Source organism: Poecilia formosa, unplaced genomic scaffold, assembly GCF_000485575.1.
Source record: "Poecilia formosa unplaced genomic scaffold, Poecilia_formosa-5.1.2 Scaffold320, whole genome shotgun sequence".
In the NCBI taxonomy this organism is placed as follows: Eukaryota; Metazoa; Chordata; class Actinopteri; order Cyprinodontiformes; family Poeciliidae; genus Poecilia; species Poecilia formosa.
In genome coordinates this window covers 675433-688755 of record NW_006800259.1, presented here as the reverse complement: position 1 = coordinate 688755, position 13323 = coordinate 675433, and the positions used below count along the sequence as shown (strand labels likewise).

General features: G+C 36.0%; 2 protein-coding genes across 2 annotated transcripts; both read left to right on the top strand.

Moving 5' to 3' along the window:
* The first annotated feature begins 6 nt into the window (after positions 1-6).
* On the top strand, positions 7-3348 carry LOC107832875 (natterin-3-like). Its single transcript, XM_016661249.1, has 4 exons — positions 7-364; positions 534-586; positions 1710-1788; positions 1959-3348. The coding sequence occupies exons 2-4, from the start codon at positions 584-586 to the stop codon at positions 3062-3064; spliced, it is 1188 nt and encodes a 395-aa protein (XP_016516735.1). The 5' UTR covers positions 7-364; positions 534-583; the 3' UTR covers positions 3065-3348.
* A 3341-nt stretch (positions 3349-6689) lies between these two features.
* Positions 6690-9591, top strand: LOC107833069 (natterin-3-like). The gene is made up of 3 exons (XM_016661258.1): positions 6690-6752; positions 8257-8329; positions 8483-9591. The coding sequence occupies exons 1-3, from the start codon at positions 6690-6692 to the stop codon at positions 9589-9591; spliced, it is 1245 nt and encodes a 414-aa protein (XP_016516744.1).
* The last annotated feature ends 3732 nt before the right edge of the window (positions 9592-13323 follow it).

The window sequence follows — 13323 nt, the reverse complement described above, 5'->3', positions numbered from 1 at the left end:
TAAAACTGGACAAGTTTAGTCCGATTTAATGTTTCATAGTGAGATAAAGGTGATGAGATCATGAAATTATCTGCTTCAATATTCACATAAAATGCAGAATAATTACTGTAAGAACTTGGAGGGAACTGGTGACGACCAACAACCAATCCTGTGGGTCTGCACAAGTCGTGTCTTTATTTGGTGGTGAGTGAGTTGAATTAAGCTCTGATAGGCTCTTTAGAAAAATCCTCCTTCAGATAATCAGATATTAAAGAAGCAGCAGGATGAGATGAAACCATTTCTACATCTAAACTCTGAGGTTGATTTCACCGACTGAACAAACCAAGACCTGAGAACTCTCCACCTGATCAGTCGTCTAAATCAGGTAAGATGTTCACCTTCTTAACTCTCAAATAACACATCGGTCCATCATTATGATTTTAAACTGGATCTGGTCTTAGATAAAACAAATATCCATCTAGGTTTGGTCAATAACTGGTGGATTAATTTGGTAATATTTTAGTAACTGAAACTGGTTTGTCTGTTATTTACAGCTGCCTCTGCTGCCGTCCCTCCACTGTGAAGAAGAACTCAGCCAACAGAAATGGTAAAATAAACTAACAGCCAGGGGTCCTTTTACCCAGAAAATTTAAATAAAAATTAAATTAAATAATAAAATAATAGCTAAATAAGTTTTCAACATTTAAAAACAACCAGATATGCATTAGGTTCACTCATTAAAAATCTAGAATTATTTTTTTACGATTTGAAAATTAGAAAATCCAAAGAAGACAAAATCAGACTTTAGAGCCACAAAATATAATTTACAAAAAAAATTATGCAGCTGTTTATTCTTGTTAGTGATTTGCAGTATTTGTTATCTGGTAGCATTAAATTCATTTCTTCATAAGATGACAGAGACCAAATCAGTTTTTAATAACATTTATATTTCTTATCCGTGAATGTTTCCTGTCAGATTAACTCAGAAAATGACAGTTTTCATAACTTTTTATCAAAACACATTTGAGTTTCTCAATAATTTGTTCTCTGCTGCTCTGTCACAGTCCAGCTTTTTCTACCAACGAAATTTCAGCATTGTACATCCAAACCACTTAAAGGGTTTTTAACCACTAAGTGAAAAATTACATCCACTCTTAATGGTGCAAAACTCGGTCATGTGTAGAGCTAAAAACACATAAATATATAAATTAAAATTTTTATTTTCCATCATTTTGACTGACGGCGTCAAAAAATATCTGGTCATAATTTTTCCCATATATTTTTAAGTTAAAATAAAATGTTGTAATAATGACATTTACTTTTTATTTGCTTTAATCAATTTTCAACCAGCTGAACAGAGAATCCACATCGTGCCATCACACATCAAGCAGATGAATGAATGTAACTTTTTCTCCACAGTGATCAAATCCAGACTGTGGCTCCACAGCTACGTACGAATTTATTGCATTTAATATCCTGAAATACTCTGTGAGCATGTCTCCTGTATGGAAAGAGAGAAATTCATGCATTTTTGAGGAACTAATGTTTGAAGCGCCTGCAAGTTCCTTATTTTAATGCAGCATGTTAATTTTAATGGAAGTACAAAAATAACTCCACCCTGTTTATTTATGTATATTTTTGTCCAAACAGTTCATTGAGTTAAGACGCTGTTTTCTTCAGGTCACATTTTATCCTGATTATAACTGATAACTGATTTCTGCTCCTTTCAGCTGCCGTTGCTGTTGCTGCTGGTTCTGTCCTCAGCCAGTCCTCTGGACCCGGACTGGAACCGGCTGCCGGATGAAAACGGTAAGATGGTTAAGTCCTCCTGAGAATTAATGTTTGGTTTTTGGAGTGGTGATGTTGGAGTTAGCATGTCGCCTCTAGCAAAGAACTTCATTCCACTTAGGATTAAACAGCCAAATGAGGCAAAAACTCAAGAAGCAAAGATAAAAAATGAATCCTCTTTTTCTTCACAGCCTCCTCTGTGAAACCAGATCCTGCGGATGATGTTGCTAAAATCAAAGCTAAGTTGTACTTCTCAACAGTCCGACGTGTTTTGCCTTCTGTTCTGCTCAGACAGAAAAGCCCAGTTAATTTGACGCTTTCAGAGTTCGGTAGTACAGGAAAACTGCGATGGGAAAAATGGAACGGTTCCCCTCCTAATGGAGCCGTTTCCATTCATAACAGCTACGCTGATCGCATCGACTACGTCTGCAAAGTCGGGTGTCATTCTGGTTTTTACAACCCCAGCATGGGTTCTTACTGCCACTACCCAAATAAAAAAGAAGAGCATCGTTCCTCCAGCTTTCAAATCCTTGTGAATGAAGATAATGTTGAGATCCTGGAGTGGAAGGAAGGTTCTTATGGTTCTGTCCCAAAGAATTCAGTCAGAACCTGCTCCAGTGAGGAAATGTATGTAGGGAAGAACAAGTACGGATTGGGGAAGGTTGATCTGAAGGATCAATGTTTTTATCTTCCTTGGGAGGGTAGTGAGTATTGGTACAGGAGCTATGAGGTTCTGACCCAAGTGAAGGCTGAAGAAGATTTAATCTCTGATGTCAAGTATAACATCAAACATGATAAAATTTTCAAAGAACCTCCAAAAACCTTGAGAAGCTCATTTGTTAAAAACCTTTCCCACATGAATGTGACGAAGACGGTTTCTCTGACGCAGACCACCACTGATCAGAGACGGTGGGACTGCAGCCATGCTTTCACAGTCGGTATAAGAACGAGCATGAAAACAGGAATTCCCTTTGTGGTGGAAGGACATGTTGAAATCAATGCAGAGACGACTCATACGTTCTCACGTGGAAATATCTGGACTGAGCAGGTCTCCCATTCTGTGTCGTTACAGCTTACTGTACCACCAAACCACAGCTGCAAAGTAAAGATGGTTGGTTATCAGTACAGGATGGACATTCCCTTCACCGCCCGCCTGAAGCGAACCTATGAAGACGGAGAGACCAGATCAGCCATCGTCTCTGGAACGTATCATGGAGTCCAAGTTGGAGATATTGGGGCTGAGGTGGAAAAATGTAAACCTTTGTCTAACTCGAAACGCTTTTTTAAAATTTTGTAGGATATTTGGAGTGAAAACCTCCTGAAGTAAAGTTATCATGACTTTACCAGGCTTTTCATGTAGAGCTTCAGCTTCATTTATGCTTTTTTATTCATATCCTTTGAATCTGTAACCATGCGATTACTCAATGACTTTTATGTAATTCTGATAAAAACCCAAAACATTTTTATTAACCATCTGCTCATTTAAAGTTAATCTAGAAACAGACAAACGTTAAAGTTTATGAATGAACCCTCTGAGCTGTTCTATGCAATTTCTTTGGCATCAATAAAGCTAATAAGCAGTGAAAATTAATTTGGTGTTTTAATTATTTATCAATTATAACATGAACTCATTTTCAAAATCAGATTGTTTCAAAATGAGATTTGTCCATTTTCATAATTATTGTTTTTAAAACTTTATTGACTGTTGGTTTGGTTTGTGTTTATCATGCTTATTTTTCAGAGGCTTAAACAGATCAGAGAGCAGACAGAGAACATTTATCAAAGGACATTTATACCTTAAAGTTAACTTTGTTTTCTCAGAAGAGAGTCAAAATAGTTTTAAATGTTTCCATTTCATATTTTGATGGCTCAGTTTTCCCACAAGGAGAAGGTATTCCTGAGGCATTTAGAAAAGGCCTAGAGTCTGTTTGCTGTGTGTTTGTTGATGGATCCAAATGTAGCAGGCTGAGATGTCAAGTAGCATTGAAGATTTAATGAAAGAAAAATGATTATTTTTAAAAAACTTACAAGAATCTCAGAGAACCAAGGGAGCCAGAGAAGAACAAAACCATAAATCCAAGGAGAGAAACGGCAGGGATTCAACGAGGAGAGAACGGGAGGAACCGGCGAGGAGCGAGAGGAGAAAAGATGCACAAGTACCGGGAGGCTGAACGCAGGAAGGAGTTAGCTGGTTGGCTAACTGGTTAACCGTGGTTAACCCTTTCAGGGTTGGAGGGGAGAGAGGGAAAGAGAGGTACAGGGGCGAGGAAATGAGTCTAACACTAAAGAAACACTAAAACATAATTAAATTAGAGTAAACTAGACATGAGAAATAAACTAGAATCACTAAGAACTAAACCAAAGAAAAACAGAAACAAAACTGATTTAATAAAAATAAAAAGACAAAAATAATTAAACTAGAATCAAATCAAACTCCAAAACAACCAAAAACCCTTTAACAGAGTTTATATTGAGCCTAAAATATCCAACATGACCTGGCATTAAAACTCATCTCTAATAAAACATTTTATAAGGAGGTTGATGCAGACTTTCCCCAAAAACTGGGTAAAAAATTAACTTTTTTTCAGTTGTAGTGGTAAAAATTATATTTACAAAAAAAGTTAAAAATGATTAATTAAATGTGTCTTTTTATGCTTTCTTGGATTCGGTTTGCTTTACAAAACGTTTGCAGCTGATGATGATATTGGGTATGAAATTATTCTCTCAACCTCATTCTGCCTGATCATTTTTAAACTTTTAATTTATTCAGCACATTTTGATAAACAGATTTCCATCAGAAAATGCAGTAAAAACGTTATCTGATGATCATTTCCTCAGTTTCACAGCAGGGGGCAGCAACATGATTTCTACTCAAACTGGTTGTTTAGTGTTAAACTTCAGAGTGTGAAGAACTAAACAACACACACACACACACACACACACACACACACACACACACTTTTTACTCATCAAACTGCAGTGATCAGCTCCGCAGCATTTATGCCTTTAAGGATTTAATTACTTTTTTCACAGTGTTCTTCTTTGTTCAAGCACAATATTGAGTTTTAATTTTCTGTAAGATTGAAAAATCATAAACACAAGAAATAAATTCTTGGAATCTATGACTATGTCTGATGATTCTATGTGATATGAATTTTACTTACTGAGATATAACACTTCTCTGTAGTGTTTTAATTTCTGAGATGTGCTAGTGTCCTATGTTCTAAAAACAGTTACATTCCCAGGAGAAAATGAAAATTATTCCTGCAGACATGAATCCTTCATATATGTAGTCAATTTATTAATGAGACCAGCACTAATGAGGACAAATGAACATGTATATATTTTTATGTTACATTTAATCGGCATGCATCTGCTAGCAGGCAACAGCCTGTGATGGTGATGAAGACGGTGATTTGGGTCAACATGGACCCTCTAGCCGTCCTCGTTCCTCTGGTTCTGCAGAGTTGGAGGAGATCCACCAGACTTCCTTTCATTTTACTACACATCCTTACAATCTGTTCAGTCTGTGTTTATTTTTCAGCAAATGTTAAAACTGACTCAATAAAACAAGAGGAAAACATTTTCACATTGTCACATTGAAACTCCTTAACACAAATGCTGGTGGGCCTTAGCACAGACTGCATCTGTTATTAACCCCAAAGCGGTTGTTGATAACTGTCCCAACAGCCTGACCAGGATCAAACCTGGTCAGGCTGAGACTTCTTCCTAAAATCAATTAACATCTCTTTGGTTTCAGACATTAGTGTCCAGAAATGAGCGCTCACTCAGTCAAGAAAACCCTTCACCACAGAGCGAAGACACATTCCTGGTCATCAAGCAAAGACACAATTAGAGTCATCAGCAAACTTTATAACGTGTCTGCCTTAGTTTGACTCAATAGGAGATAAACTGAATAAAAGTGGTGACATTATTTGTTTGTACTTTAACAATGTCAGAAGGTAGATATCGATCTTGAGGTTTTTTTTAGTCTTGCAGAAACGAGCTGAACAAGAACAAAGCAACCACAACCTTAAACGGTATTTAAAATGTACTTCATTATACTTCTGTGAAGTATTACATTGTTTTTTACTACATTCAGGCAACAGGAGTGGATCCAGAGACAGAACCTCACACTCCGCCAGTCCTACGGGACGTTTTCCTGATTAATTACATATTTTATGCAGTTTTTTAAATAATCTCCTAAAAGTAAAAGCCAGTAGCTTAAGCAATGTTTCTCATTTATTTTATGTGGTAGATTGAGCCACAGGTCTTAGTTCCCCAGTTAAGTTTTATGAAATAAGAATTCAGAAATGCAAAGTTTGAATAAGATAACGGACGTTTATTACAACAAACTGCTTTATTATTCTGATTTGATAACTTCAAATATTAAAAGGTTGTTTGCTTTCAGATAAACTTTAGTATGTAACCATGACGATGACAGCTGACTTCACAACTCATGTTTTCTTTCACACTTTCTGCTCAGCAACTTCATGCAGTTTGTGATAATATATGATCTGCTAAATCAATAACATAAGAAATAACAAAAAGAAGAGTTTAATGATACGGATCATCATAAGGTTTGGTCAAGAACGCAGGAAGTTTGTGATTCTGTTGACAACATTGTGGTAAGGATGTGGTAAAGTCACTTCAGGTTTCTGTGTGTCATTTGCTCTACAAAGATAAAATGGTCTTTGTGTGAGTCTACAAACTAATAGCCACATATAAATATATATATATATAAAAAATATATTTTTATAACTGAACTAAAAGTGGAATAGTTTTGTCTGATTTAATGTCATGCATTGAGAAAAAGTGATGTGTTCATACAATTATCTGCTTCAGTTTAATACATTTGCTGTGTTAATTCAGTAACAATACAACAATGTTGCATTGTTACTGAATTAAAACATTCAGTAATAATGCAACATTTTCACCTCAAAGACCCTGAGGAGGCTGGTAACGACCAGCAACCAATCCTGTGGGTCTGCACAAGTCGTGTCTTTATTTGGTGGTGTGTGAGTTGAATTAAGCTCTGATAGGCTCTTTAGAAAAATCCTCCTTCAGATAATCAGATATTAAAGAAGCAGCAGGATGAGATGAAACCATTTCTACATCTAAAACAAACCTGCCAAAAACCAAGACCTGAGAACTCGTCAGCTGATCAAAGACTCTTCAGTAAATCAGGTAAAATGTTCACATTCTTGACTCTGTTCTCTTCAATAATACATTATCCATCATTATGATTTCTTAAAGGATGTCAGACTGGATCTGGTATTAAACAAATATCCATCTAGGTTTGGTCAATCAGCAGGAACTGTAGATAACAGAGACAAGTCAGTTTTAGTTATAATCCAAAAATAAAAACACATTAACCAGCTGGTTAATAAAAACACATTAACCAGCTGGTTAATAAAAACACATTAACCAGCTGGTTAATGTGTTTTTATTAACCAGCTGGTTAATGTGTTTTTATTAACCAGCTGGTTAATGTGTTTTTATTTTTGGATTATAACTAAAACTGACTTGTCTCTGTTATCTGGTTAATGTGTTTTTATTTTTGGATTATAACTAAAACTGACTTGTCTCTGTTATCTACAGTTCCTGCTGTTGCTTTGCTGCTCTGAAGACGACCAACACGGGCAGAAATGGTAAAGTAAAAACAGACAGGTGTACTTTTCACCAAAAACTATAATTTAAAAACTCTGCTAAACAATAAACTTTATGAAGTGGACAAACTACCCTACGCCTGGTTGGCTTAGCCCCGCCTTCGAGACGCAGCTCCTCGTCTGAGCTGTGGTTTCCAAGCCAATTTCAAGGTGCTAAATCACAAATCACATTTATTTAACGTCATATTTCATATAAATAGCATTTTTATAACAACTGAAGTTAACATAATTATGTGAATATGCTATGAAATGATACAATGAGCCTGGAAATAACATAATACTGTTCCTTTAAGGGTCTGTTTTTCTAATGACGGTTTATTTTTATTCTCTACGTTTGGAGACAAATATCAGTACTACTTCTTACTGGCACTTTATTTCTTTATATATTGGTAATGACTTTTTATAACAGAAATACTGAAAATCAATTGTAACAGCAGCACAGATGTACATTTATGCCAGGTTGTGATTAAAAGTGAAAAAGTTCTTGTATGCCAAGAGTTAAGAAAAAGGAGTTTTGTAAATTTTGTGAATTTACACATCAGGCCTAATTAGCCACTAAGAAAATGTGCTTAGAAACAAATTTATCCAATGACTAAAATGAACTAAAATCTGAACCTTTAGTTGTTTTCAGAAAGCCTCAAGTTAAATCTTTAACTTGATTTTGATCATTCATGAAAATTTTAGAAACAATTAAAAAAAAATGTTTATCATTTGATAAGTTGTATTTTTTCTGTTCGCCAAACAGGTTATTAGAGCAAAGTCTGTTTTGTTTAAGGCAGGATTTTATCCTGATGATAACTTTGATTTCTGCTCGTTTCAGTTGCTGTTGCTGCTGGTTGTGTCCTCAGCCTGCGCTCAGCGCCTGGAGGAGAACCAGCCACCAGATGAAAACGGTACGAGAGGAGAGTTAAGCCTTAGAATAAAAGTTTGATTCTTTTCTTAAGAATGTTTCTGGATTAAACAGTAGAGAAGTCCGGCAAAAATTAAAGGGTAAAACATCTTCAAAACCAACAGTAAAAAACCTGACTAGTCTTTTTCTTTTACAGTCTCCTTCCTGAAACCAGATCCAGTGGATGATGTTGCTAAAGTCAAAGCTAATGTGTCCGTCTCAATGATCCGACGTGTTTTGCCTTCTGCTCCGTTCAGACAGAAAATCCCAGTTAACTCGACGCTCCCAGAGTTCGGTAATACAGGAAAACTGCAGTGGGCGACATGGGAGGGTTCCCTTCCCAATGGAGCCGTTTCTATTTACAACAATTACGCCAAAAGAATCGACTTCATCTGCAAAGTCAGATGTCATTCTGGTTTTTACAACCCCAGCAAAGGCCCTTACTGCCATTATCCCGATAAAAAGAAAGAGCATCGTTCCTCCTCTTTTCAAGTCCTGGTGAATGAAGATAATTTTGAGATCCTGGAGTGGAAGGAAGGTTCTTATGGTTCTGTTCCACAGAATTCAGTCAGAACCTGCTCCAGTGAGGAAATGTATGTAGGGAAGAACAAGTACGGATTGGGGAAGGTTGACCCAAAGAATAAATGCTTTTATCTTCCCTGGAAGGGGAAGGAATATTGGTACATGAAGAAATATGAGGTTCTGACCCAGATGAAGGCTGAAAATGATTTTATCTCTGATGTCAGGTACCACAGTGACCGAGCTAACATTTTTAAAGATCCCCCGAGAACCATCCAAAGCTCTACTGTTACCAACCATTCCCTCAGGAACGTGACCAAAACAGTTTCTCTCACTAAGAAAACCAAAGATGAGAGACGGTGGGACATCAGCTCCTCTTTTGAACAACATATAAATATCTCCATCAAAGCATCAATTCCATGCATTGCAAACAAAGAAATTAATTTCAGTGATCAGAGGGAACATGCATTATCAGCAGGAAATACCTGGACAGAGCAGATCTCCCACTCCGTGACGTTACAGCTTACCGTACCACCAAACCACAGCTGCACAGTAAAGATGGTTGGTTATCAGTACAGGATGGACATTCCCTTCACCGCCCGCCTGAAGCGAACCTATGAAGACGGAGAAACCAGATCAGTCATCGTCTCTGGAACGTATCATGGAGTCCAAGTTGGAGAAATCAGGGCTGAGGTGGAAAGATGTAAACCTTTGTCCAACTCGAAACGCTTTTCTAAGATTAAGTAGAACATCTGGAGTTTTGGAAATCGCTAAAAGCACAAACAGCGGCTCTTTGCCACACATTTATGATTGTCAATTCACTGATTCCACTTTTCTTTTTTAATCTCAATAGCTTTGTTTTTAGTCATATTATTAATTTTTTGTATCTTCTGCCAATTTTGTAACCGTCTTACTTTTATCAAACTAATTAAATTTTTTTTCCTATCATGTATCTGCTTGTGATGTGATTGTTGTAAAGCGCTTTGATCAGCTGAGGTCGTTCTAAATGTGCTGTATAAATAAACTTTGACACGACATACGGATGTGATCAAGAAGGGTGTATTGGTGCATTTTGGATTTGGCGCACAGTTTTATATTTAGGAGGCGTTCTGGAAAGGAAAAAGTGTTTTAGCTTATAACTTTTATACTGGAGGTCCTATTGACAAAAGTAACGGGCAAAGTTTCTTAAAGAGATTCTCCAACTGATCGCCATGTTTAAGTCACTTTGGTTAGAATATTTTTCTCTAGAAGGCGACAAATCTTCCATTAGCTTGAACCAAACTGAGTCCCCAGTATAAACTCCAATCAGCGCAATCATTTGCAGAATGTAAGTTAAGAAATAGAAAAAAGTTATCAGTCCCAATTTTTATATTTTTACAACAGCTAAATAAACACCGCTACAAAAGTAGCCACAAAATCATAATACCAATAATATAATTTCCAAATTGTCCTTTATACTCCAAATTACAAATAAGATATTGAGGATGCTTAATCATCTTTTAATCAAGCCCACCTGTAGGTGGCGCTGTAAAATTGAGAAATTTGCTACGCCGGGATGGCTGGATTTTGTCTGAACTTTGCATGTATCTCCAGGGTATTGGGCTTACCTTACATATTTAACACAGTAATGGTGGACGGACATGGGCGGGGCTTATTGACAAAAGTCTGAAAATTACTTAAAAAGAAATCACATTTATCCAAATGAGCTCAAACTTTGAGGACACTTCTGTTGACTTGTTCTGAATGATTAATCCACTCTAAACTTTTCAGCATCTTGAAAAGCATCACTATAAGTTTGTATTTAACAAAAGTGTGTATATTTGGCGATCACTAAATCAGTGAACCACATCAGGGTTAGTAACTCTGCTAAGCTTCATAACAATGTAATGTTTAATATTTTGTTCTTCTTTCGTACCTAAACATAACAGCATGAAGAGAAACAGCATAAGGGAGAAGCATGTGTGGTTATTTGGTAATGTTTTCAGATTTTTAGGCCAAACTGGTAATTTTTTATGAATTTCTGAGGTTTGGTTAATTTGTCTCTATGGGAAAAAAAGCATTGAAAAGGTTAAATATTGTTGTTTTCTCTGGAAACGGTTTTGACATGTTTACCTAAACTCAAAAGTTTGATTAAAACGTTCTCTCCTCTGTGGTTTGCTACTATGGGTCACATTCTCTGCTTTTTCTTCCAACACCATCATAGTCCAAGCATCGTGCAACATCCAAACTGTCATATTTAATTTGTCCTTTGCACACTAAATATGAATTGGTTTTTCTATGAACATTCACAATTTTAGAAAAACCTATTCTGGCACCAACGTTCACCTTGGATACGTTTGTCATGTTTAGAGGGATTCGACATCTCTGAGATCTGATGATCTTATAGGAAACAACATAGTTTTGATACTGTAATGTCTGAAGCTTGGGCCATTTTTTCTTCTCATTTCTCCATTCATCTGCATCTGGTCATTAAGACATGTCCCATAAGGTTAATTTGGTAACATCACTTCTCTTAAGACGTGGTGATAAGCAGTAGTAATGCACAACATGCTAACTAATATTATAACCATAAACATAAAGATCAACAAAAAGAGGTTAAGTGGAGTTTCTATTTCAAATATTATTGTTATTGCACAATTTTATCAAATGCCTACAAGACATGGAGTGGTAGTTTGGATAAATCTTCCCAGTGGGCAAAATCCTTTGGAATATTTTAGTTTTAATTAAGAAATTATGAAAAACAAACTAACATAAAACATGGTGAACACAGGGAGCCAGAGTAGAACAAAAACAGAAATCCAGAACAAAAGGCAGCAGGTAAACCAGTGAAGTAATGGAAATCAGGAGGAACCAGTAAGAGGTGACTGGAGAAGAATAAACCTCAAAACAACCCAGGACCTGACAATGTAGGTCGTCTGGTTTAAGTCTGATCTGCTTACTCTGCATTACCCAACATGGAGAAGCTGCATTCAGTTTTAATGTTCCTGTAATTTGGTCTAACTTCCAGAAAAATGGTAAAAAGGCAACTTTATTTATACAAGTAAACTTTTAGCCACAAATAACTCAAAGTGCTTGGACAACGAAGTTAAAAGCAACATATATTAAGGAAAAACACATCCAACAGAATCAAAACCAATGAAACACTGAGTTCCTTTAAATCAGAACATTTTGTTTATTTAGAGCTACCTTTGAATAAAAACTAAAACAGACTTGTTCTCGTCTAGATTACAACTTTTTATCACTTCTTTATCTTTCCACTGTAATGTAATTTTTCCTTTTTGCTTGTTAATTGTGTTAAAGTGCTGAAATGTTCTACACAAACAAACCTGACAGATATGTTTGTAGGTGCAGATCTGACTGACATATTTCTGCTTCCACGGGTTCTTATTGTTTTTCTTCAAGGTTCTTTTCTGGAACTTGGAAGATGCAGAAGTCCTTAACGTGTGCTGCATGTTTTAAATGTTCCCAATATCAACACCATCAGAACAGGATGCCCAGATCATGGCAAACAATCAAAGTTTGTTGTCTGTATTTCACATAATTTCTCATAATCAAGTTCATATAATCTGCTCCTACTATGTGGATTAAATCCTTTGAACCACCTGCAGCATCTAACAGCTTTAGTGGTGAACTGACTCAAAACAATTTAAGATATGAAACATGAATCAGTCTGTTCAAGTGACGATGTCAAGTTCCAGTCACTGTTTCTACAAACCACACAGCAGAAAAGTAGAACAATGATTCATAATGATCTTGAGGTTCTAACACCACAGCAATATGTGTGAGCTGAACAAGAACAAAGCAACCACAACTAGAAATGGTATTAAAATGCAACATTAGACTTTTACATTGTATAATTTCTTCTTTTAGTTAACAGGACAGAATCTCAAACTGTGCCAAAGTTTTCCTGATTGGTTTAATGTGTTACATATTTTATGCAGTTTTCAAAATAATCCTTCAATGTCTGTAAAGCAGTAATTTAAGCTATGAAGTAAAGGTCGTTAATATTTTCTCATTTATTTTATGTTGTAGGTCTAGCCACAGGTTTAAGTTTTATGAAATAAGAATTTAGAAATGCAAAGTTTGAATAAGATAACGGACGTTTATTACAACAAACTGCTTTATTATACAGATTTGATAACTTCAAATATTAAAAGGTCGTTTGCTTTCAGATAAACTTTAGTATGTAACCATGACGATGACAGCTGACTTCATAACTCATGTTTTCTTTCACACTTTCTGCTCAGCAACTTCATGCAGTTTGTGATAATAAATGATCTCCTAAATCAATAACATAAGAAATAACAAAAAGAAGAGTTTAATGATACGGATCATCATAAGGTTTGGTCAAGAACGCAGGAAGTTTGTGATTCTGTTGACAACTTTGTGGTAAGGATGTGGTAAAGTCACTTCAGGTTTCTGTGTGTCATTTGCTCTACAAAGATAAAATGGTCTTTGTGTGAGTCTACAAACTAATAG